Source organism: Grampus griseus (genome assembly GCF_964374135.1).
Source record: "Grampus griseus genome assembly, chromosome: 13".
NCBI lineage: Eukaryota > Metazoa > Chordata > Mammalia > Artiodactyla > Delphinidae > Grampus > Grampus griseus.
The window spans coordinates 57,360,284-57,385,369 of NC_139007.1; the positions used below are offsets into that span (position 1 = coordinate 57,360,284).

The window sequence follows — 25,086 nt, forward strand, 5'->3', positions numbered from 1 at the left end:
AGAGTAACCTGCCAGCAATCCTCTCAGAATTCATGGGGCTGTTTAAATAGAGCAAAGTCCACAAAAAGTTCCACTGAGATGTGCTGAGCAAAGGCCAGAGCCCCAGAAGAAAACAAGTGTGGACTCAGCGAAGCTGCCCTCATCTGAGGACGAACCCCACCACCAGCCCGGGGTTGGGGGGGGATCGGTGGTCTGTGTGATATGGCAATGAGCCCCGTACTGTCGGAGTTCCTGAGAGAGCTCCCAGGCTGGCTCCTGCTCTCTGGCATCTTCCTGCCCGTGACTTTGCTGCTGTTCCTTCTCATTGCCTACTTCAGGATCAAGCTGATGGAGGGTAAGTGAGAAGCCACACACGGCAGGGGTTAGAGTCCTTTCCCATGGCACACGTTTGGAACAAGTCCGTGTACCGTCCATTTTTCTGGGAGGCCTGGAGCCACACACCTTTTTGATATGTAGGTGCTTCTCAATACGCACCCCTCTTAAGATATCTTCCGTGGTGAACGTGGCAAAATTTGATCTTTCCAGCAATGTGGATGACGTGCTAGGCTCTGAAGGCCCGCCGTGGGCACCCTTAACTGCAGCCCCTCGCAGACAGGCGAACTGTGAATCAGCAATTGGGACACATGATTGCTTGTCTGTGTCTCTCAGGCCGATAGATTCACAAACATTACAACGTGTTTCTTGGTCTGCCATCTCAACCTGACAGGTGTGTGTGTGTGTGTGTGTGTGCGCGCACGTGCCCGTGTGTTCCTGTGTGTGTGCACACAGTCCTCATCCGCTGAACTTCTACTAAGGAAATGTGCCAACATTGTGCTATCACAGTGTTTGGCAAATGTCAAGCCTTAATGGGTATTTGATGGCTTGATGTAAATTTACCATGAAAATGGGGTCTTAAGGTTGAAAGAAAAAAAACAAAGCCAAACCAAACCAAAACAAAACCAAACCCTCAGGAAGTTTAAAGTGACTGGGACATGAGAAGCTGGGTCCTGGATTGAGCCTGTTTATTCCGCTGTAATTGAAATGAATGAAACTGCACTGTGATTTGATAGACTATGTGTTAATAAGGTACCCAGCAAATGTTAGATTAATATGAGAGGTTAATAGCTATTTTAGCAATATCAAAAACCAGTAATATTTCTTAAGTTGGATGATGTCATTGAAGTACTAAAAACAAATTTGAAAACTCCTCCTCAAACCATCCTTTGCTTATATTTCCCTCCTCTCCCAATGGGATCTGTGTATCCTTTTTCCTGATTACATTTTCCAGTGTTAGCAGATTGACTAGACATGTTTTCATTTTTATGTGGATGTGATCCCTTTAATTCCAAATTTTCCTTTCTTATTAAAAAACCCCTGAGAACATGTGGTTTTTAAAATTATAGTTCTTTCTGTAGCTGCTTTCCTAAGGGCAAGTAATAATATCTTCTCTCCAGTTGAGGGCAAATGAGAACACTTGGCCCCAAATAAGATATCACCAGTTTGAATCTCTATTTAGCAGCTCTCACTTAAAAACTGTAAACAGATGGTCAAATGTCATGTCATTAATCTTGCAACCAGGGTTATGGCAAGTGTGATCATTCCTATTTTGTCCCTGTAAAGAAAGGGACGTTGACAGATAAACTAGTGTGTTCACAGAACCCCCGATTCCTGCGTCCTGAAACAGGAAGTCATGTTGCCTACCTCATAACCCTAGTCCATCAGACAAGAGAGGCATTTTAAGATGTGATGGAAAGCATGTGACGGTATCATAATCATTCATCATTAATCCCCATACTTCAAGGCTTAGGAGGTAATGGTGCATGTAAATTTAATTAGTATGTAGAGAACATCAATCTTCTCGCAAAGGAAGAAAGAAAATTCTTTAACATCCTGCACTCTTCAGTCTGTGTCAGTTGCCTTGAGGAGTAGCTCTTAAGGTGGAGGTCTGAGTGTTGAACTTTCCATCACCAAACCCTTCATCAACCACTGCCAGGGACATGTCACCTCTCCTCGGGTGGAAGTTTTGATTATCTTATCTCCCCAAGTCCTGAGATTCCTAAACTGCTACTTCCGGTGCCGCTCAAAATACTATCACCCCGATCATGAACAAATTGCTTGCTAAGATAACCAACATTGCCAAAAATAGTCACTATGGAAAAGAAATTGTGTCTCTTGAATGCCTGAAAGTTTTTGTATGAAGCCAGATGTAAAATAAAATAAAATAAGGCCAGGTAAGTGATCAGGTTCTGGCCTTCAGCAACTGACATTCTGAAACAGTTAACTAAAGTATGGAAAATGTACAGCGTGGCTAGGCATCTCTCACCGAACTTTATACATAGGTTTTGATAGTCAGCAATCCAAAAGGAACCAGATAAGCATTTCTAAATGTCAAGAGTAAGTTAAGGGTTAGCAGAGTGAAACTGTTAAGATCTCAGATGACAGAGTCAAACCAGATGGAGGTTTGAATTCCAGGTCTGTAACAATGGCCACACTACCTAATCTCCTGAAGCTTCAGTTTCTTCACTTGTGAGATAGAAATAATAGCAGGACACAGCTGTAGGGTTGGTGCGGAGATTAAGTGAGACAATACACGTAAGGTTCCTAACAGTGCCTGTTCTGAACAACCGTTGGTCATTATGACCCCTGTTGACTTATAAAGTCTAAGAAGGCAGTGTTTGTGTCATTATAATAACTATTATTAAAATATATCTAGTAGCTATTATTAAACTTAAAGATAAAATTATTGATCTTTATTTAGAAATAAAATTAATTATATAAAATTTACTTAAAATTAAGTCAATTACCCAAGGTCACTCACCGAGAAAATGGTAGAGACAGGATTTGAACCCTGGCTGTCTGGCTCCAGAGCTAGCTCTCTCAGCCAAAACACTACCCCTGGAGTATTGAACACAGAGTAGGTGTTCAGTAGTATCTGCTGAATGGAGGAATCCTCTTGGCCCAGGCAAATAAAACATCACCAACATGAGAGCCAACAGTGTGAGAATTGAACAAGGCAAGAATTTGATAAAAGTTTTGAAGGGACTCGATCAATCTCTTTCTGTAACAGGGCTAATTACTGATGATGGTGATTCCTCTGCATAAAGACTCAGCTCTGAGTCAAGAAGATTACATTTCTTCACCTGTGGCCCAAGAAGGAAAACTTCATGGCCTGCAGAATATTCTACAGTTACAAACTCAGATGTTTTCATGGCCATCTGGCTAATCTCACCTGTCTAGTCTCTGCACTGTCCTTAACAGACCCATTAACATGAAATGATGGACAAATTGCAAGCTCTTTCAGGAGAAGGATAAATTATTTCTCTAGCTCTCTTCATTGCGCCTAGCACAGACATTTGGTTCACTTGGTAGATATAACTCATTGAGGAATGATGGGTTTTCTCTTGCTTTCTCTCCTAGTTTTCCATTTTCTAGTTCTCTTCTTTCAATGTCATTATTCAGGTCACCCATTTTCACTCTAGAATTTGTATCCTGGCTCCTCATTCAAAGCACTTGTTGTGCAGTTAGCCTTCAGTAATTAAGAATAAGAGAGAACAAGTTACTCATATTTCAGTGAGTCTATAATCTAAGGCATGAGCTATCTCAAGCAATACCTTTGCATGAGCAATAACCTACGTGGAAAAGCAGTGAAACTGAGTGGCTGAGCATGTGGGCTCTGGAGTCAGACTGCCTGGGATTGAATCCTGACTCCCTCAGTTTCTATGATCTTGGGCAAATTGCCTCATTTTGATTTCTCTATGCCTCTGTTTGCTCACCTGTAAAGTAAGAATAATACTGGTGACTACAACATAATTTCATTGCAAGAATTAAATGAGAAAAGGCTTTTCATGGTGTCTGGCACATAAGTGATCAAGAAACATTAGCTGTTAAGTCTTGAGCCTCATGTAACCTAAGACCTGTTACCATGCAATGCATATATACCCTCTCTCAATTGAGATGACAAGCAGTGTGGAATCAGAAAAGAATAGTTCAGAGAGAGTGCTCATGTCCTAGAGTACATGGCATATAAAGTGCCTGGCAAAGAATGAATTGCTGGGACTTGACGTGGGGACCCAAAAGAACATTTTCAGGTTCAATTCTATAAAATACATTATCTCCTATGAGATTATGAACTCCTTGTCTCCGGCTTGGATAATTTGATTAATTATAATTCTGAAAATAAACTTTTAAGAATAAAAAATAGTTTCAGTTATGCATGTTGGTGGTGGTGAGGAAGAGAATTTTTTTTTTTTTTTTTGGATGTACCAGGAAGATCTCAAAGGATAATTGTCAGGATTTCAGGGCTAAAGTTCAAATTTGCTATTGCCAGAGAGGTAACAGGTGAAGCTACAGGAGCAGATAAGAATACACAGAAAGATGATACATAATAAAAGCCAAAGGGAGGAGTGTGATTGGGGGTGGGTGTCACGGAAAGGGGGCTCGTGTCAAATGCTACAGCGGAGAAAACTGCGGGTTGGAAAATGCCACCAGATTTAGTAATTAGGACATCATTGATAAGGTTTAATATTTCAATAGCTTTAACTGAAGCTGTATTTTAAGGGGATAAGGAGTATGTAAGAGGCGAAAAGTTGACACTCAGTTTTCAGTCAAAGATGCCAAAAGGTAAAAAGGAGACTGATTTGACTCGTCTAAACACTTACAAACACCCAAACACATTTTTGGCAGGGAGGAACAGGACAGAGTCCCTGTCTTACTCATTTGCATATCCCCGGGTCTTGGGTAATAGACATGTTTAATAAATGCTTATTGAATGTGGGAGCCTTAATACATTTAATCAACACAATCTACTGAATGTAAAATATACTTAGCATGTAACACCTTTTATTACAGTAGTAGGTTGCCCTCTCTAACCAGGACCACTCCTTAGAAATCAGCATTTATATTTCTTTTGGGAGTGGTTGAGGAGGAAAGGAGAGATGCTGCAGTAGGACTTGCTCTGATGACGATCACTTCTGTAACTTGCTGGGGCCACCAGGGTAGAAATGCTGGCCAATAATGCCTGAGGAGTTGTAAATGACCAGTGGCACTCAGCTGCCTCCACAGTATTAACTGGTATTTTTCCTTTCAGTTAATGAAGAACTGTCACAGACTCCTGACCACCAACACAATCGTAAGGCTAGCTCTTCCTGGTACCAGAGAGAGAAACGGACGTGACCGTTGGGGGACTGATCAATGGCTGATCAATGGCTAAAGCACAGTCAATTTCTACTGGTCAGAGAGCGAAGGTCAATGGCTTAGCAAATAGTTAATAAACTATAACCACAGCAAGACAAAAAGAATACCAAGATGCTTGTTCTGAAAAGTGGTTCAAGAGGACAGCTCTGAGACTCGACTTAAATAGCAGTTCTTTGGCGAGTCCCAAGAATGTAAGATTTTGTTGGATGTGCTCTATGGACTAGGCACATTGTAACTTTTTAACTTTTATAGGACTATGTCTACTCTGAAGGGCACTGTTTTCAAACTAAAATTCTTAAGCATCATTATTCTATAATGCCATGGAAGCCCGCATTATTCTGACTTTGGAGGTGAAGATACTCTGGTAGAAATCAAATAAATAGCAGAAGATGAGCACCTGTGGATTCCTGCTGTGAGAGTTCCCACTTCCTCCCTTGAAGTTCGGCAACACTGAAATGACACCTTTTAAGGCATCATTTCTGGCCCTTGGTTTGCTTCTCCCCTTTTCCCAATTGCTTTCACAAATCGCATCATCATTGTGAGAACCCATAAAACAAGCAGAGTCTCTCAATACTCGGTATGGATCACCATGAAAGTAGTTTTCAGCATGACATGACTTGGAAGTATTGGCAATTTGGTGGGAAAAGGAAAGAACACAAAGTTCATGGGACTCATGTGGAGAATGACTCAAGACTTTGCCTCTAAAACCAAAACATCGGAGACCTACTCCTAAATATGGAAAGAAGTCAACATTTCACTAGCGCAATTCTTCTTTCAGTGGGAACCCCAATAGCCAACCTAGATAACTGAAAAGAAACATTTAATTCAAAGGAGTTCAAATAGATTGTGATTACTCCCGGGCTCTTCAGTTTTCCTAGCTAACATTAACAAAAGACACTTAACATGTCCTAAGTGTAAGTCTCATTGTATTCTTATGTTTGCATAGGAATCCAACAGGCTATTAGACTGATTAACTTTATAAAACATAATGAATTTGTTCACCTGTAAGAAATGCACCAATTTCTGCAGTGACATACAAACATGCAAAAGACTGGCCGACCCAAAGCAAGAATGTGCCACTAGTGCCAGATATTTTGTTTCTCTCCCCCACCCCAGTCTCAAATTCTTCACATGCATCCAGTGAATTATTAGTCTCCATTTGCACTTCTTACATAACATAAAACTCACTGTTCTACTGGAGACACTCGTTTCTGTATTTTACTGCATTTGATTACGATGAAAATGTCTCCTGGGGCTTCCAGACTGAGGTAATTTAGAATAAATGTGCATGCCATATGGAAGGAATGACAATATCCTTTCAATTCTGAGAGGGATCTCTTTTTAGCCTCTGGTGGAAATCAGCTTACGTAAAATGCTTTCTTGGACAGAAGGTGTGGAAAGGATGCATCATACTGCCAGCTGCCAGCCCAATCTGTGGCTCAGCCACCAGGGTTTGCTCCACCTTCTTCTGGAAACAGGCACAACAGAAGCCTGACTGATGACTCTGGTGGACGCATTCCACCACCTCTGCCTTACCAGGGAAAATGCATCTCAGCTACTATGGTAACAGAGGAGCTCGAAACATACACGTTCTCAACATAAACAAGCTGTATAAAGCAAGGCCTGACTCCTTTGTTGCTGCTGAACGAGATGAGTACAAAGAATGTCCACTGAGATCATGAGTAGAGTCATGAATGTTCTTTACATGTAGAGAGGAACAGAAACGTTCGTTTTCCTACAGAGAGACCAAGTCCAAGGGTTTTTCTACCACTTGCTTGAAGGCACTGTACTGGATTTGACTAGTCCCTCACAGAGCGCAGCCAACCAGCTGCCCGGTCATATCTTTGCTCTCCACCTGCTTAGAGTACAGGGGAAGAGTTCCTTCTGGTTTGGACTGCCTGCTTCCTTGTCATCGCTGCTGCCACCTAGACCAGGCTGGTGGTCTCCTTACTTATTCCATACTCTGTTTCCTCCTGTGCTCCAAAGCCTTTCATCAGGGGCCAAAAATGTTCCTAAGTGGTTTCACCTCAACAGTTCCTAACCTTATTTCTAATGTTCTAGTATCTGAACGAACTCCCAATTCTGTTTCCCCAACATGAGACCTTCAATAAAATACTTTAATGGGTGTTGTAAGTTGTTACATTGCCATTTATTCAATGAAAACAAAACTTTTTTTACAGAGCTAACCTAAAATTGTTAATAACATCTCTCTCTCTCTCCTTAACTGTGTTGGTAATTTGGAAATGTGGCATTGGGACACTACAAGTCCATGACTGCTTCTTCACATTCTGAGCTTATACACGTTGATAAAACAAAACGGAGCAAGGAAGGGCACACATCATGTTCTCTGCAGTATTATTTACACCCCTTAAAAAAAAAAAAAAAACTTCCAAGTAATCTGACCAGGTAACAGCCACCAGTATTTTCTAGATATAACTTAGTAGCAACTGGAAAATTGAGAACAGATAAGCAAGTTCACACATCCAACAACAGCTTTTCCTTGAAATCTTAAGTTCTTTGGCAGAACTGTATCTCAGAATAAGAGCTCATAATGGTTAAAAACATTTTGGAAATCGATTTTCTGACTTGTTTATAAAAAGTTAGAATTTTCCAAACAAATGCTCTTGAGTCTTGCTTTCCGACTTTATAATTAGTGTGCTAATCAGAAGAGGCCTCTGCGTTTATCAGAATTTACGCAAAGGCATCCACCCTGGCAGAACATAAACAGGAAATATATATTCAAGAAATTTTATTTATAACTAACACCAGATTGAAATTCTTTCCATTAAAAAAATTTTCAAATCCATATTCCAAAACCCAGATTCTTAAGAGCAGAGAGTCCTAGCCTTTATTTAGGTAATAAAGAAACCTTTTGAGAATTTAATTAAAGATACGAATCATCATTTTTTCTGTAGGAAAAATGCATATACCCATGATTTTGTATATACTGTGGGAAAGCCTAGCCCCTTGAAGTCCATCAAGGAATCTGTGGTTAGGAAGCCTGCAGCCAGTCTTAGGAAAGGATTGTGCTGTCTTACACTAGCCACCTTAGTTGCCATACAGCACAGAATGAGTAGACCATAAGCGGTTCCTGACACTGCAGGGCTCACAAGGAAGTTGGGTCCACACAACTTCAAAGCCAAAACCTTCCCCATAGGCTTCCCAAGTAACCTAGTTCCTAGGGTAGAGGTCTATTCTGCAAGGTTCTCACAAGAACACAGATCAGACTGGCAGTATCTCCCATAATTTGCCTTTGGTGGGTTAACTCATGCACAGTGGTGCTGTTAGTACTCATAGCGATCACTTTTCTGGAGGGCATTATTGTGCCAGGAGCTCCACCAGGCACTTTATACATTTTTACTTCATCTAACCATGAGAATACCCCTACACTGGGATGTATTACTATCTTCCCTTTATAGATGTTTAAGTACCTTCACTGAAGTCACATGGTTCAGTTACTCAGAGTAGGGCAAACACCCATCTGTAGGAGTCTGAAGCCAGTTTGTTCTTTGTTTTTTTGACATCTTTATTGGAGTGTAATTGCTTTACAATGGTGTGTTACTTTCTGCTTTATAACAAAGTGAATCAGCTATACATATACATATATCCCCATATCTCTTCCCTCTGGCGTCTCCCTCCCACCCGCCCTATCCCACCCCTCTAGGTGGTCACGAAGTTACTGAAGCCAGTGTTTTTGAAGCAAAATACTTTATACAACTTGAAGTTACTATAAACCTAACTGGGTATCATGACTATACAGAGGGTCAGTGTTTTTGACCCTGTGGCCAAGGGTCAGGAGTTTGACACCTCAGATTTGCCAGCCGACCGTGTTCTCTTCCGGGGCCAGCTCCGCATCGTGGCCTAATTCCGGCAAATACGTGAACAGGTGCACGCGCATGCAAGGATCCATGTGAGCCCTCGTAGACCCCGGTCCTATTCTCTAGTGCAAGTGCGTTAAGACTCTGCTGGAAACTGACCAGAGCACCATACCCGGAAGAGCAATGTACTACCTCACAGTACACGGAGACGGGACCTTTTTACAAAATTAACGGGCTTTATGGCATTTTTTAGTCTTTTACCATGGAATATTCTAACGGAATGATATCACGAACCCCCATTTACCGCTGCCTGGCTTCAGCAATCATCAACTCATGGCCAATCTTGTTTCACCTAAACCACGACTCACTCCTCCTTATCCTATTATTTTTAATTCTCAATTTATGATGTTCTCAGACACTATATAATTTTATCCATGAGTAAAGGGAAAACATAATGAAGCCCATGCTGGGCAGTCATTATGCTACAGTTTGCTTCACTGCCAGAGTCCTGGGGATGCTCACTCCATGAACTGTGGTCTATGCAGTGAGGAATGCTATATGCATCATAAAGATAAACGGAAGCTACTCACAACAGTGAAATACCAAAAATTCACCGACGCTATACATTTTTTTTTAACCACATCATTTTTTATCCTGCTGTGGCCTGTGGAAAAGGCACTGCTCTGTTTCCTGTGTTCCACACGGGATCGCTGGAAGGTTTATGTGAAATACTCATAAAAACCCTATACAACTAAAAGGAATTATTGCTTATCACCCCCAAATTATATTGCTTTTGACTTAAGATAAACAATTAGCGCCTGGACGTCTCACGGCAGTGAACCCTGTTGACCTATTTTCTTATTCTATCACTTGGGGTTTTGAACGCTCAGTTCACAGAATGAGATGATAACATCATGAGAATTATTTTGCAGGAAATACAAAATACTAAAATAGACAGTCTTGCTGCCACAGTCACGGGTGGCGTGACCAACACTGTTTTCAGCTGCTCTTCAGGTACCAAGACACCACAGATACTTCAGATGTCTCTGGGACCCCAAACTCTGTCCTTGCCATCTCAGCTGATAAAACCGAGCCCTGCCTGAACAATGCATTTCCTCTTCCACTGGAGCTGCTATAGACATACTTACCTCCTATCACTTCCTTCCACGTGGGAGGATATGGTTCTCAAAAAACCCTGACAGATCAACCTCTGCTTTAAATACAAATGTTATACATACACACTTTCTGATGAAAATTATATTTACAGAGTCACATTTGGTTCCATAATATTTCTAAGGCTTGGCTTGCTGAGATATGCTTCCCCAGAGAGGAGCTGTTTTGTAATAATTCTAGAGAAGATGAGAAAGATCTTGCACAAGGTGAGAGATAATTCAGTGGGAACCGATCCCAAAGAAGAGAGTCATCATATTATATTAACATGCTCACTTTAAACAACTAGGGAAAGACATTCTACAGAACGTTTTAGATGGAATATACCACACCCTGTTGGTCATTTGCTATATAATGCTTTTAACGTTTGACAGAAAATCCAGCACTTCGTCTGATGTGTCTGGGCAAAAGCTTCACAATGAACCGTCCTGATGAGACACGGACGCAGCCCTCAGCAGAGCCCGTTCTGCCTGAGGCACTAAGACCCACTGGACTGTTACGCAAAACTGAAGCAGAGGACCAGGTTTCACATGGTGCAGCTAAGATATTTCCTGAAACAAAACAAAAAATACACAAAGAAAACAAGCAAAAATATGCCTTGGAGAACTTGTACAAGCTGGGGTGGATTACGTAACCAGGCAGAAGGAACTGGCATTCCAAACAGTAGATTTACGAACATCTGACACTGGTTTAGCCACTTGAAATCGGTGATGCTGGCAGCAGCATGAATTATAAAAGATCTAAACAACAGATTTTAAAAATGCTACGTCCCACAAAATACTAGAACTTCTGACTGACAGTATGACTTGAGCTTATCTTTTTAAACCTTCATAAAAAGAGAAGTGACAAGTTTAGAGAATAAACAAACTTTATTTTATAACAGTATTACAGAAAGCAAAATATCTTTTAATACAACTGGAAGCTGCTAAGCATCTAATCTGGCGTCATAACTATACATAGGGCCAAAGCAAAGCAAAGACTGTTCAATACAGTTAATAAATCCCTATCAGGTCTCTGGTGTCAGCTTTAAATGGTGTAGCCTTCTTACAACCGTCAAAAAACCACCAAGGCCCTAACTCCTCACCCTGGCAACCTCACACCTGTGTGGATCATCACGCTATCTGAAAGAGATACACCTGCTCGATAACAAAAGGTCAGTTTTACATGGAGACAAGGAGGTTTAATACAAAGTGTTCTACACGAGTGTTCAAATAATGGAAAGCACTGAAATTTGGACATGTTAAGAAAGAAAGCACTACGGTTTTTAAGCTGCCTGAATATTTTAGTAGGAGGGAAGACACTGCTTTCTCTCCCCTCCTATTTCTGGAATGCTACCGAAGAGCCCGTGTCTGAGAAGCATCGGCACTGTGGTGCAACAGGGCCTCTAAACACAGTGCGTGGTCAGTGAACTTCATCATAATTCTCCAGTTTGGAGATTCCCGGACTTTCTGCTACAAGTAAAAAGTCACGGTACTGGAAAGTCAAAAGGGTTCAATATCAAAAAATAGCCCCAATGAAATTCTCAAACATTAGGAAATTTTCACGATGTAAGAAACGCCTTTAATCTGCATTAATATTTTCTCATACAAGTATATTTACTGCAAACTGAGAACTCTGTAAATATTGACTTGTACGAACTCAATGGGAAGCATCCGGAAGAAGGAAAGCCACTATCGAAATTAGTCACAGAGTCTCCTTTCCGCACAACAGCACCTGTTCCAGTGAACAGCACCTTACCAGCTGGGGCTGGCTTTGTTCACTATCATTTGATCAAAATGAGTCACAGAAAGCAGGTAGTTGTACACAAAGTAAACAGGAAACAAAAAACGAAACTCTCTAACTAAAAAAAAAAACAAACAAAGAAAAGAAATAACCAAGAGTATTTAGAAGTGGTTATAAAACAAAATAATATATTAAAATGCGGGGGAACGGTATAGACCAGAGCTGTTAAGGTAAGGTTTGGTGTTGGCATTTTAATTCTTCAGGCTTCTGGCCATTGTTACCAGTCGTAGTATAAATTCGCTGGAGCAGTGGTGTGGCATTAAGACTTGGAATGGTCAAAATTTTTCAGGTTCACAAAGTTGAATGTTGTCTATAAAATGAATTTCTAGGAGGAAAAAAAAGAGACAAGGCTTAAATATTCCAAAGACAGGCTTGGGAAAAAAATGTAAGTAAGATTCACCAAATTCCAAATCAAGTAATCAACAGTTCCCATCTGCCTGGTTCTACAGTAAACAGTATTTTACCAGAAGACAAGCATGAGAGCCTGATCCACCCTTGAGGGCCTTAAAATACCTGAAGGATTGACTAGCACACGAGAAACAAGTGGCAAATAAGAATCTGACCAAAAAGTTAACTATAAAACAGAGGTAATTCATATAATAAAAATCTAAAAAAAAGAGAAAGCAATGTAGGTTTTAAAGTTAGATTCAAAGAAGAAGAAAAAGTAATTTTGACTTCACTGAAATGAATAAAAGCTGCCTCAGGTTGGGAGAAAAGAATGAGGAAAGATGCAAGGAAGTGAGAAAGTGCCTGATAGGTAAGATGAGTATACAGATGTACGGCGTGGAGGACAGGAATGAATGGGGTGGGGACACAGATTTCTGGATTCTTTGTCAATGCAAATTGACAGATATTAATTATTATTATTGTAATTAATTCAACCTACTTTCGACAGTGTCATCATTCACCTCGAGTTTGGATATGGTTATAGCTGTTAAGTATGAGTTATACTTTATGTTATCAGAATTTTGGTCAAGTAAACAAACAAACAAAAAAACCCCAAACCACTAATTCCTTGCTTCAGTTTCCCACCCCCAGACTATACAATGTCACTGAACATTTCTAACTACTAAAGTCACGTTCCTTAGCTTGTGTCTCCCTCTTTTGGCCAATGTGAGAACAGGTCAATGTAGCTGTTTCATCTAATCACAGGTCTAATTCTACGTCTAAATTTTTCAAGGATACATGCTGGTTGCCTACTTTGCCTTAAGTCTTTACAGAGTGTCCAGTGCAGTCTTCAATTTATCTTTCTCAGTGTGCCTGGTGAGCCGTGGGGAATCAGTCAAGCTCAAGCACAGTTCTATGAAGTCATCTGAAAAGCACAACCTCGGAGTTTCCAGAGACAGGGGCTCACATGGTCTCAATCTGGAGCGTGCTCTACTCCAGAAACTGATCTGGCGAACAGCAAATGTGCACTTAAAAAAAAATCATCCTCATGACAAGTGGTAAAGCACTCATCCAGAGGGGAGTCTCAATAAAAATGCAAAGCTGTGGCTTTTATCTGAAATAATTAAAATAATGAAGAAAACATACCCTTTCAGATTAATGAAGATTCAATTACCACAGGGCAGTAATATAGCCTGAGATTTTGAAAACGTGAGTAAATTATTTATGTAAGGCACAACGCAACTATTTCCTAAATAAATATGAGGTCCGTGTACTCCGGTGTGAAATTCGGCTTTAAATATGATAGTTTATGAATTTCAGTTATTTCTAAACTTTCATTTTATTCTCCCTTGGCTCTCAATTTGCATATTTAATTTTAAAACAGAATTTTCATTGTAAGAATATAAAATCCTAGAGCCAAAAATGCAAGTATGATAAATGTCTATGTGGTTAGACCAGGAAATAGTCAATTCTTACAATGTTTGTATTACCACTATAATTTAGACCCACCAGTTCTCAAATTGTGGTCTGTAGACCTTGGGGGTCACCATGACTCTTGCAGGGGGTTATAAAGTCAAAACTATTTCATAATCATCCTAAGACACTATCTGCCCTTGTCAGGTGTGGACATTTTCCCTGATGATGCAGAAACAATGGTGAGTAAACCTGTTGGCATCTTAGCACACACGGGTCAAGGCAGTGACACTAAACTGTACCCGAAGTCACCGCATTCTTTACCACCACGCACTCACAGTGAAATGAAAAGCAAGCAAGAAAGCAAGCCAGTTTCACTTAAGGATGTCCTGGATGAAACAGAAAAAAATATTAATTTTCTTACATCTCTACCCTGGAGTACATCTTTTTAGTATTCTGTATGATGAAATGGAAAGTACGCGTAACACATTCCTGCTGCATACAGAGAAGTACAGGAGATGTCTAGGAGGAAAGTGAATTTGTATGAATGTTTGAATTGTGAGTTGAAGCTGCTGTTTTCATTAAAACACTTTACTTGAGAGGATTACTGACAAACTACGCTGCTCAATTTGGATATCTGGCAGGCATTTTCTTGAAAATGAGATGAGCCTCTCACTTCAAGGCAAACAATTGACAGAACTTGTTGCCAACGATAAAATTCAAGCTTTCGTGTGAAAATTATAACTCTTGGAAACTGTATTTTGGCCACCTTGAGCTTGACAGCTTCCCAATGTTTAGAGACTCTTCTAGTGGGGTCAGTGGCAACCACAGATCTTTTTACTGTCTTAGTCATTTTGCCTTTTCCAGGATGGCACAGAGTTAGAATCATACAGTACATGATACCTTTTCAGACAGGCTTCTTTCATTAGGTGATTATTTTTAACTGAATAAATATCTTGAAAACTATTTGACTTATAATAGAAATAGATCAAATTTCAATTAATAAAATTCACATAAACATAAAACTCTTTGGGCTCTTCAGTAAGTTTTAAGTGTTCCTGAGACCATTAAGCTTGAGAACTGCTTCTATGGAATCTGCTCCCTAACCTACTGGCGTTTCCTGCTCTCACAGATATTTGTGTGGCTTCTGAATACAGAAGGAAAAATGAAATCTAGTGTTTTTTCCTTTTCGGTCAAATGGCACTCAAAATCTCTTCTACAAATAATTCAGCAAAATGGTTTTGTATCCCTTGGTTTGCCTGGATATATTAATGCTCTTTTGGGGGTTGCTCTTTTCTTAGGAGGCTCTCATGTGGGCCCTTTTGAGGCTCATGTCTCAGATTTAGGTCTTTCAGGACAAGCTTGGCCCCCTGATCTCTGTCCCCTCTGAGTGCCAGATATATTGTGCTTGTTAACATACATGCCAACACAATTTCACTTCAAAGACAAAAATTCTGTTCAAAGTTTGCTAGCACCACAAGTCAATTAAGTATTTTTGCTTCCAGGAGAGTCAATTTTGAGATGTTTTCCCTGAAATTCCATTTGTTCTAAAACAAAACAAAACGAAACAAAAAAGGCTTGTCTCAGTTCTGAAGAACCTAGGGGCAGGACAGGAATGAAGACGCAGATGTACAGAATGGACTTGAGGACATGGGGTGGGGGGGAAGCTGGGACGAAGTGAGAGAGAGGCATGGACATACATACACTACCAAACGTAAAATAGCTAGTGGGAAGCAGCCGCATAGCACAGGGAGATCAGCTTGGGGCTTTGTGACCACCTAGAGGTAGAGGGGTGGGATAGGGAGGGTGGGAGGGAGACGCAAGAGGGAGGAGATATGGGGATATATGTATACGTATAGCTGATTCACTTTGTTATACAGCAGAAACTAACACACCATTGGAAAGCAATTATACTCCAATAAAGATGTTTCTTAAAAAAAAAAAAAAGGCTTGTCTCTGCCTCTCTTAGCTGCAGTTATTTCCCCTCCAGAGGGCGTTTTAGGAAGAGCATCTCCTTTTCCTCCCACCCTGTAATCATCAAAGCTCTTTCCATTTTTAAGACAGTCATGCTCCCTTACCTCTGAGGAAAGGGTGAGCTGTCAGTGATCTCGGCAGGCCAATTAAATGGGTTTTCTTTAAAGCTAACAGTCATCTTTGTGTTAGAGCCTTTATGCACATTCCAGTCACTCCACCTAAAGAATTACTACACATACCGCAATTTCGGAATATCCTGTCAAATGAAAGCATCATCCATTTTGCCTCATTTTTAAACATGATTATTTTATAAAATAATGGTTTTATTGTTCATTTAGCTACATATCGTAGGTGCAATCTCAAAGACATTCTGTCCAAAATAAATTTTTCTACAATGAAGTGTGTTTCAACTACATCAGTGGGAGTTTGTTACTTGAAAGATTCCCATCATGAATCCCTCAGCAAAGCAATACGCAGTGTGGATTCAGACTGACGGACGGTCAACTCTGGCTCTGCTACTCATGGACTGTGTGACTGGGGGAGGGACTTAACCTCTCCAGGCCTCTGTGTTGTCATCTGCATCCTAAATGACTGTGAGAACTAACTGAAATAAATGGCAAAGTTCTCCAACAAAGCTCAGCACAGAGTAGGCACTCATTAAATGTGAGCTGATACTATTATTATGGATTTTCACATATGATATTTCATTCCTGGTTTTACTTCCAAACCCAATTCAACTCTACTCTTAAAGACAGAGATGGCCAGTTCAGTTTCCCCATTAATAATTGCATGAACCAATATAATGGTTTCTTTACAGGGTACTTCATCCAATCAAGCATCCTTTCCATCAATCCTGCACACCACTGATAAATTAATCTTACTGAAGGATGGTGCTGAAAATGCTCTTCCCTTACGCAGATGACCTACAGAGCAAAGCCTAAAACTAAGGTGCTAACACGGAGTGTAATTCCCTTTGCAATTCGCCTCTGACAAATCTTTCCAGCCCCTGCTGGAATTCAACACACAGACACAACGTAGGATTTGCTTCTCCTGACGTCCAGCGCGTGGTTTTCCTATGTGCCCTCTCCTCTCTGCCCCTCTCTGTATGTTCAAATCCTCCCCGCGCTCTGCACACAGGAGCTTTCTGCTCCTTTTCGGGGAAGTCTTCCCTGATCTGCCAACCAGGAACAGTTTCTCCTGTTGACTTTCATAGCCCTTTAGCTAGGCTTCTATCTATCTATCTATCTATCTATCTATCTATCTATCTATCTATCTATCTATCAATCATCTATCGCTGTGTTGGGTCTTCATTGCCCTACGTGGGCTTTCTCTAGTTGCGAGAGGGTGTTACTCTTCGTTGTGGTGCACGGGCTTCTTCTCACTGCGGTGGCTTCTCTTGTTGCAGAGCACGGGCTCTAGGCGTGCAGGCTCTAGAGCGCAGGCTCAGTAGCTGTGGCGCATGAGCTTAGTTGCTCCGTGGCATGTGGGATCTTCCCGGACCAGGGATCAAACCTGTGTCTCCTGCATTGGCAGGAGGATTCTTAACCACTGTGCAACCAGGGAAGTCCTAGGTTCTCTTTAAACACTATTTTTTTCCCTATATGTTATTTGTACACTTGTTCCTATGCATTTACCTTTCTCACAACTACCATAGTCCCTTGAACGCAGTATGTTCCCAATATACATTAATGAATCCATGAATGAAGTAATAGCGACTAATCTGCAAGGCAAGGCCAGGCTGAAAAGCAAAGGCTTGGGAGGGGAAAAATAAACAGAATTGTATTCTAGGAACAAAGCACTACTGCCTGTCCTCACCATTAGTTTCATCTGCTGATTTAAGTGGAAAAAATTTCAGGTTCATTTTTCTGTTCTCTTTTGTTGAATAACTACTTCTGTGATATCCCAGGAGGACTCTTAGTTCTTTAAAAAACTGGTTTTCCCGAATCTCCCACATCTGAAGCTTTGAGAAAGATTTCTAATAGTAGTTAGTATTTGGCCGTAAAGCTAGAGGAAGGTCTTCTCATTCACCCTGCTGAGTTCAAATTTTGTGAGAACTTGATATGAAAGCATTCGACAAAATCTTAAAGCTTCTTTTAAATAACAAATGGACTACAGTAAGGCACACTCGGTATACTTTATTCTAGCTAAGCTTTTGTCAATCTTAGGTTCATGAGTAGAGATGAGAAAAATTTCTCTGTAGTATCAAATAAAAGTTGTGCTTTAAAAAAACAGTAACAAAACCCTTATCTTTTAGAAAAACGTCTTTGAACTATGTATGAATAGAACTCACTTAGTGTTCGTTTCGTATTTTCATTAAATAGGAAGGTTAGTGGGAATCAAAACAACTCATCTCCAGACCCAACTCCGTCACTTATTAGTTAACAATGTTTTCTGACCTCTTCAGCATCCAGTACGTTATTTTATACCTGCAGGACATCTCAATTTGGAATAGCATTTCAATGCTCAATTTGGAATACATTTCAAATGCTCAAGAGCCACACGTGAGTACTGGCTACCATGCCGAACAGAACAAGGCTAGATTCTCACTTGCTCTAATACTAACCATTTTGATGCATGAGAGTTAAAGAAACATAGGGCCAACATGTCCTGGCACTATAATCCTCATGAGCACAGGAGTATCTTAAAAACACACACACATACACTCAGACTTATTAATTCGTTCCCCCCGCAAAATTCTGTCCTAACCTACCCACAAGTTTACATTGAAATTTAAAATTACTATTTAAAAGCTAGTATCTGAGATATCTAACATTAGACAAGTTCTTGAAACAAATGAAACTATACTCAGCTCTACACATGGATGGTATTTGATGGTTCTTATAGAAAAGGGACCTATGGCAAATCTCTAGGATGCTATTTCCTCATAAAAAGGCGGATGGCGGGGAGAGAAGAAGATGGTCTATATGCAGTTTTAAATTAAATATTCTTTTAATTCCCATACTCTTAAATACACCCTGCACTAGGGTACAGTAAAGTCATAACCACCACCTCCACACTCCTCAGAGACTGGCTGGGTAACATGTAAGTAGGGAGACAGGGTACCGGGACCTCAACATGAAGAGATGGGAAGGAAGAGACACTGGGGACTTGGAGAGCCCCTCCTTCCCCTTAAGTGGCCGCACCTACTGAGCCACTGCAGCCTTGAGAGAAAGGAGGCTCGGTGTTAGAGCTTCTGATGTTTCTCGAATCGCTAGATATCTTCCCATTTTAAGCATTAATAATTAACTCAAATTCCGTGACATACTGTTTGGGCTGAAAAACAAACCAAAACTCTGGATACGGCCTGCCTGTGTCCTGTTGGTCAATTTTGTCTTGCTCTCTCCCCCCCTTTTTGGTGCCACTTTAAATTCCCCAAAATAATGAAAAACTGGAGAAAACATCCAGCATTTGTGACTAAGAGATTAATAACCTTAACTCTGTAAAAGATAAAAGATGATAAACACCTGAATAGATAAGTGGACAAAGGATACAAACTGGCAATTCAAAGAAATGCAAATTGTGTTTGTGTGCACATATGTGTGAATATGTGTACTGTGACCTCCTTAGCAATGAACAATAGTAACGATTAAAAAATGCTCTTTCCTCACAATTTAAAAAAAGGGGGGGAGGGGACAAATGCTCTTTCCTCACCAGGTTGGCAAAGACTTTTCAAATGTCGTATAATCTTTAGTGTTGGCAAGGATGTGGGGAAACGGGGATATTCTTAAACTGCTAGTGGGCGTCTAACTTTGTAGAACCTCTAAGGAGGGCAGGTGGGCAATATGTCAAAAAGAAACCTTTAGCACACCAACTCTAATTTTTAAAAATATCTGTCCTAGAGAAACAATGAAGTTAATGCCCCCCAAATGTACACACAAGTGTAATCTTTGCAGCTGTGAATTTACTTGTGAAAACTGAGGAACAGCCTAAATGCCCATTAATAGGGCTCAAGTAAACCATCCTGCATCTATTCGATGGCTGTTGGAAAATGAGATAATGATGGGCAAACCTATCTACAAGGTACTGTGAAGCGGAGGAAAAAGCCGGATATGTGATAGAATCAACAGGATCAGCCTATATAAACAGAGGTGTGAGAACACATGGGAGTGCATCTTGAGTATGTGCTCACAAGTATATACACTGTGAAAGGGATCATCTATCTCTAGCAGCAGAGCAATTATGGGCCACTTACATTTTCTACCATCTTTCCCTTTCAAAAAACTATGACCACCTCTGCTTTTTTGTTGCCAGAAAAAATACATATGGTTTCATTTGTAAAAACAACAGTCAATAATGATTCTGTCCAAGAGCAAACTCCGGAGAATCAGTGACTCCCAGGTGCTAACGAATGGACAATGGCAGGGGCATCCGGCGCCTCTTCTGTTGGGTAGTTCAAATATACTGTGACTCACTGATAGCACCTGCCAGATTTATAAATGTTACACAGAGCATGCCCCAGCATTCCAGAGTGGAAACTCGCAGTGCCTAAAACTCACTAAATCCAAAATGGCTTTTCATTTCTATGTAAAAGTCTTCATTTTATGTTTGATTAACTTATATTGAAAACTAAGCTGTAATAAAATGCTAATTTCTGGTACAAGAGTAGTACAACTAGGCAAACTTATAAAATAAAAATGCAACACAACTGAAACCGACATGCCTGAAACATCCGTAAATTGAAAATCGGCATCTGGATGCCAACAGGCTGGTGCTTTTCTTTCAAGGACAGGGAGACGCTCGCATGTAAATGAGTAGCTCGTGATTGGCTAGAGCTCCGTTCCGCCAACGCCGTTCTTCTCTCCTGTCAAGGTAGTTAGACAGCTGATGCTCATTTCCTGTTGTTTTTGCGAGTTCATTTTGAAACCGTGAACATCACCCTGACTTTGAAATGTTGGTTGGTTGAAATGTTGGTTGGAACACAATATAATCTTGTTTAGAAACTGGTGTTCATAGATGCAGGCTAGCACAGACAGCAACACAACTAACTGAGAGTTATTTATCGTGGGTTGGGGACTGGAACTCAGGGTCCACCTAACAGTCTCCAAGGATTGATGGATGTACCAGGTTTTTAGTAATCACTGCACTAGCTCCAGTGGCTCTGTCAGACCAATGCTCTGTCTTCTCAGATGAAGGCAGGCAAGGCGGATGGAAAAGCAAAAGGCCAATTACTGAGTGTTCCTGCTTCTCGAAAGCACTCTGTGTAAACCCTATTTCCTCAACCTGTTACAGGCTCCATCTCCACTACTTGACTGAAGGAGCTGTGACAAAGCTCCCAGGTCGATTCTGTACCGACAATTCCAGAGGACACAGGCACCTGATTTCTTTGCCATATTTAAGGCTGATTATGCTCTCCTTGGAGCTATTTTCTCTTGGAGCTTTCGTGGCCGCCTTATCTCCCTGTTTTCTATCTTCTTGCCCTTCTCACTCCTCCTGTAGCTCCTCTGTTCCCCAGGCCCCGACTCTCTGACCTGGTCCTGGGTAGGCTTCATCAGTGGATGACACATTCAGGTGTGTCTACCTCCTGCTCTGAAGCCTGCCGTTCTCTCTGTCTGTCTGTCTGTCTGTCTCTCTCTTTCTTCCTCTCGCTCTCTCTCTCAAAGCTCTTGGCTACTTTCTGGACCTCTTCATGAAGACATTTCACGTGCATCTCAAGCTCAACATCTCTGGGGTAGAAGTTTTTATTTGACTTTTAAGAGCAAAAAGGGTTCATGGCTGGCCTTCTATGTTATAAAAAGTTCTTACAACATGCCTTATTAACAAACCCTCTGTAGATTCTATTATCACCTCCAGTTCACGAGGCACAGAGAAATGAAATAAACGGCACATATCACGCAACTAAGAAGCAGATTTGAACCCAGCAAATCTGCTGTTACACTTCCTCTTAACACTCATACTATCTGGTAAGTTTCCAATTAACCATGTCGTGTGTGTGTGTGTGTGTGTGTGTGTGTGTGTGTGTGTGTGTGTGTGTGTGTGTGTGTGTGTGTGTGTGTGTGTGTGTGTGTGTGTGTGTGTGTGTGTGTGTGTGTGTGTAAGACAGAGCCTTATACATTCACTTCCAAGCTTCCACTATAATTCCCATGACAGTTGGTCTCTCCTATAGTACCAGAGAACAAAAAATGCGTCTTTGCTTTAAGACAGCTAAACTGAAAGGACTGGCCACATTGCACATGACATGTGAAAAATGAAATCCATGTGTTCCACGACTGAAATTACAGGTATCACCATTGACCCGTTTGTCCAAGCCAAACCTGGGCGTTATCTGGCATTTTTCCCCACTCCTCTGTCCTCCCAACTCACTAACTTCCGTATCCTCATGCAAACGGTCAAAGAGTCACAAGCCTTTATCTCCTCACCATCTCTCAAATACAAAGGAGCACCCCTACAGCTCTTCAGGATAAATTTCAGCCTCCTGCTTGGCTTCTAAGACTCTTTGTGATCGGGCCTCTGCCCCTCTGCACCCTCATCTCCCATGACTCTGCTACAAGTGCCCTGCGAGGCAGCTGCACCTGATTTGCCCTGTTCCTGGAGTGTCTGGTGCACAATACCAGATCCTGCCTGAATCGCCCCCTTTCCACGCCTTCCTTCCCTGGGCTCACTCCAACTCGCCGTGAAGCTCCCATGAGAAGCCATCTCTGATGCCCCATCCTGATTCAGAGATCTCGCCTTTTTGTTCCCACGAAACTCAGTCCAGAACCTCTGATGAAACTGGAGACTCCATGCTGCTACCACTGCTTTATTGTCTGTGAGTACAGACCTTGATTTGAAATCTCAGTGGTAAAACAGTAGATGATACCTAATGAGACTTCCATAATACCTGTATAATGAACAGTAACGACAAAAAGGAATAAAATGAGTGAATGGGTGAGAGGCTGCTCTTGCATCATGTGATCCTTGGGCCGCTCACTGCTTTCCGATGAAAAGGAGGCGTCCTTCACTTTTTCATGCAACGTCAATGATTACTCCAGGAGTCTGAGAGGTTCGTCTGAAGTCTGCGTTCACAGAGCTTACGGCACCAGCTGAAGCAGGGTCGCACATTCCCCCTGCTGGGGCTCCTTCCTTCTCGGGCCGTGCAGACCACACCCCCAAGCCTGGGCTCTTCTACCTTTTCATCAGGACCAGCGGGGAAACCATTCTAGTGGTGACGAGGTCAGTAACATTTTGTGTCCACTCAAGGGCTCATAAATATGCATTCAGAATAAAATAGCAGGAGGGAGTAGCCCTTAAGAGGAAATAAAAACGATACAGAGATCAAGGCAAGTGCTCCTCTAAGCGTTTTCTTGTTCGTGGAGCTGCACGCAGCCCCTCTGCCTCACTGCTGGCAACCGCCCAGCATGGGGAAGCAGACCGGGACTTCAGTCCTCGGCACACTGTTCTTTGACCGTCTTTCTGTTTCCCTGCCTGCCACGCTCAATGCTTGATCGAGAGGTCAGAGCTACTCCAAAGGAAGAGGTCAGGTCAGACCAGGAGGAGAGCTTTTCACGCCCGAAAAGGGAGACGGGACCGATACATCACAAATAGTTCTTTCTTCTTCTTTTCTGACGTTGGGACACCGTCCTGGTCCTGCTCTTTGCCTTGAGCCACTGCTGCCTCTGTGGGATTCTGGCAGGGCAGCCAGAGGGTAGCTGCAACAGTGGAAACACATTCTTCCCAGCCCTGACGGGCATCAGCAAAGGAAATTTTTCAAGAACAAGTGCGGCCAGCCAGGAGCGGAGATGCTAAAATGACTGTGAGAAGACACTGAGGTAGCGCCCATCGGTCCTTCAGATTGCAACTCAAATTCTATTTCTCAAGTAACAGGTTAAATTGATAACAGTTCAAGCCCCCCATCTGGTTCTCTCATCTCACATTATTTCCTTCGGAGCATTTATCAGATATGCAATTACATTCTATTTGTTAATACTGACACCTCCCCTCCTGGAGTGGATCCTTCCTGAGAAAGGGGACCGGGACTGTGCTGTCTACCAATGTGACCATCCGAATCCTCACTGCCTAAGCTGGCCTAGCATGCTGTGGCACTTGCTAAATATTTTTCAATGAATAAATGAATCTTTCCAAATTTATCCAGTTTGCTCATCTTACACGTGAATTTACACTTTAACCTCCTAAATTTGTTTAACAAGGCTGCTTATAAAAGATGGCCTCCGAGACAGGCAAACTTCAAAGGCTGTGTGTGTGTGTGTGTGTGTGTGTGTCCACTGAACAAATGAATATAAGGTGTTAAGAATCAATGACATAACTAATTTATTTTAAAGCTTATTAAAATACCACAAATGAAGGTGAAGTGCTGGTAATGCTAGTGGTCACTAATTTTTGTCTCATATTCCTGATTAAGTAACTGATTCATAGAATTTAGAGAGAAATACGCATTATTTTTACATTTGTACAACACTCAATTTCCCCATTCATTGTCATATTATATATAAGCAGAAAAGGTAGATTGCACCAGCCCCACTGACTTACCCAACGTCCCATAGTTTGAGATCTGGCAAGATTAAAACACAGTACTTGATCTTCTGACTCCTAGCTAAGAATGTTCTCAGACTTGCATGTAACATAGCACATTAATTCAGGTAAAACAGATACTGTGCTTGTGCTAAAACTTTAAATGATTTCTGCTCATAGGCCCTTTATACACCCTGTGTTGAAAACATCATCTAAAACATAAAGAGTAAGGTTGCTAGATATAAGAGCAGTATTGAAAAGTTAGTTGTATTGCCCTATGCCAGCAACAGCTTCTGGGGAAAAAAATTATACAATTTTATTGAAAGACATTAAAGAAGATCTCTATAAATGGAAAGATGTTAATATTTGTGGAAAAGAAGACAATATCATAAAGACGTAATTCTCAGTATACTGAGCTACAGAGCAGATGCAATTCCAATCAAAATACCACAGGATATCTTAGAACCTAACACTCTGATTCTGAAATTTATATGTAACAGAAGGAGCCCAGAACAGCCAAGACATTCTTGAAGAGAAAGAACTGGGGAGTGTTGTGTTCCTAGATACCAATTCTCATTTTAAAGCTATATGGCACTGGGGCAGGGACAGACACACAGACTGATAGAAATGAATGTGCTCAGAGACACACCCACGCATGTAAGAAACTTGATGTCTGACCCGCAGACTAGACGGGGCAAGGACGGGCTCTTCAATGAACAGGGCTGGAACGCTGGCTGCTTATACGGGAAACAAACAAATCACTGTTTCTAATCACACAGAAAAAATTTCTGATAGATTAAGGATTGATCCATGAAAGGCAACATTAAAATTTCCAGATTGAAAATATCTTTAACACCTCAGGATATGGAAAAAGCATAAGCCATAAAGAAAAGCTTGATAACTCAACTATATTAACATACTAAAT

The 25,086-nt window shown here is 41.2% G+C and overlaps 2 protein-coding genes across 13 annotated transcripts in view; one reads left to right on the plus strand and one right to left on the minus strand.

The window, feature by feature from the left end:
* Positions 1–207: 207 nt before the first annotated feature.
* SMLR1 (small leucine rich protein 1) lies at positions 208–5,216 on the plus strand (the record flags this gene model as incomplete). Its single annotated transcript, XM_082669059.1, has 2 exons — positions 208–334; positions 5,066–5,216. 2 exons carry the CDS (start codon positions 208–210, stop codon positions 5,149–5,151), a joined length of 213 nt encoding a protein of 70 aa, XP_082525185.1. The 3' UTR covers positions 5,152–5,216.
* Positions 5,217–11,016: 5,800 nt separating this feature from the next.
* EPB41L2 (erythrocyte membrane protein band 4.1 like 2) overlaps positions 11,017–25,086 on the minus strand; it is a 214,776-nt gene continuing 200,706 nt past the window's right edge. For all 12 annotated transcript variants that reach the window (XM_082668532.1, XM_082668529.1, XM_082668528.1 and 9 more), the window contains one exon: positions 11,017–12,267. The gene's annotated coding sequence lies outside the window, so the exon portion shown is untranslated. The remainder of the gene's footprint in view (positions 12,268–25,086) is intronic.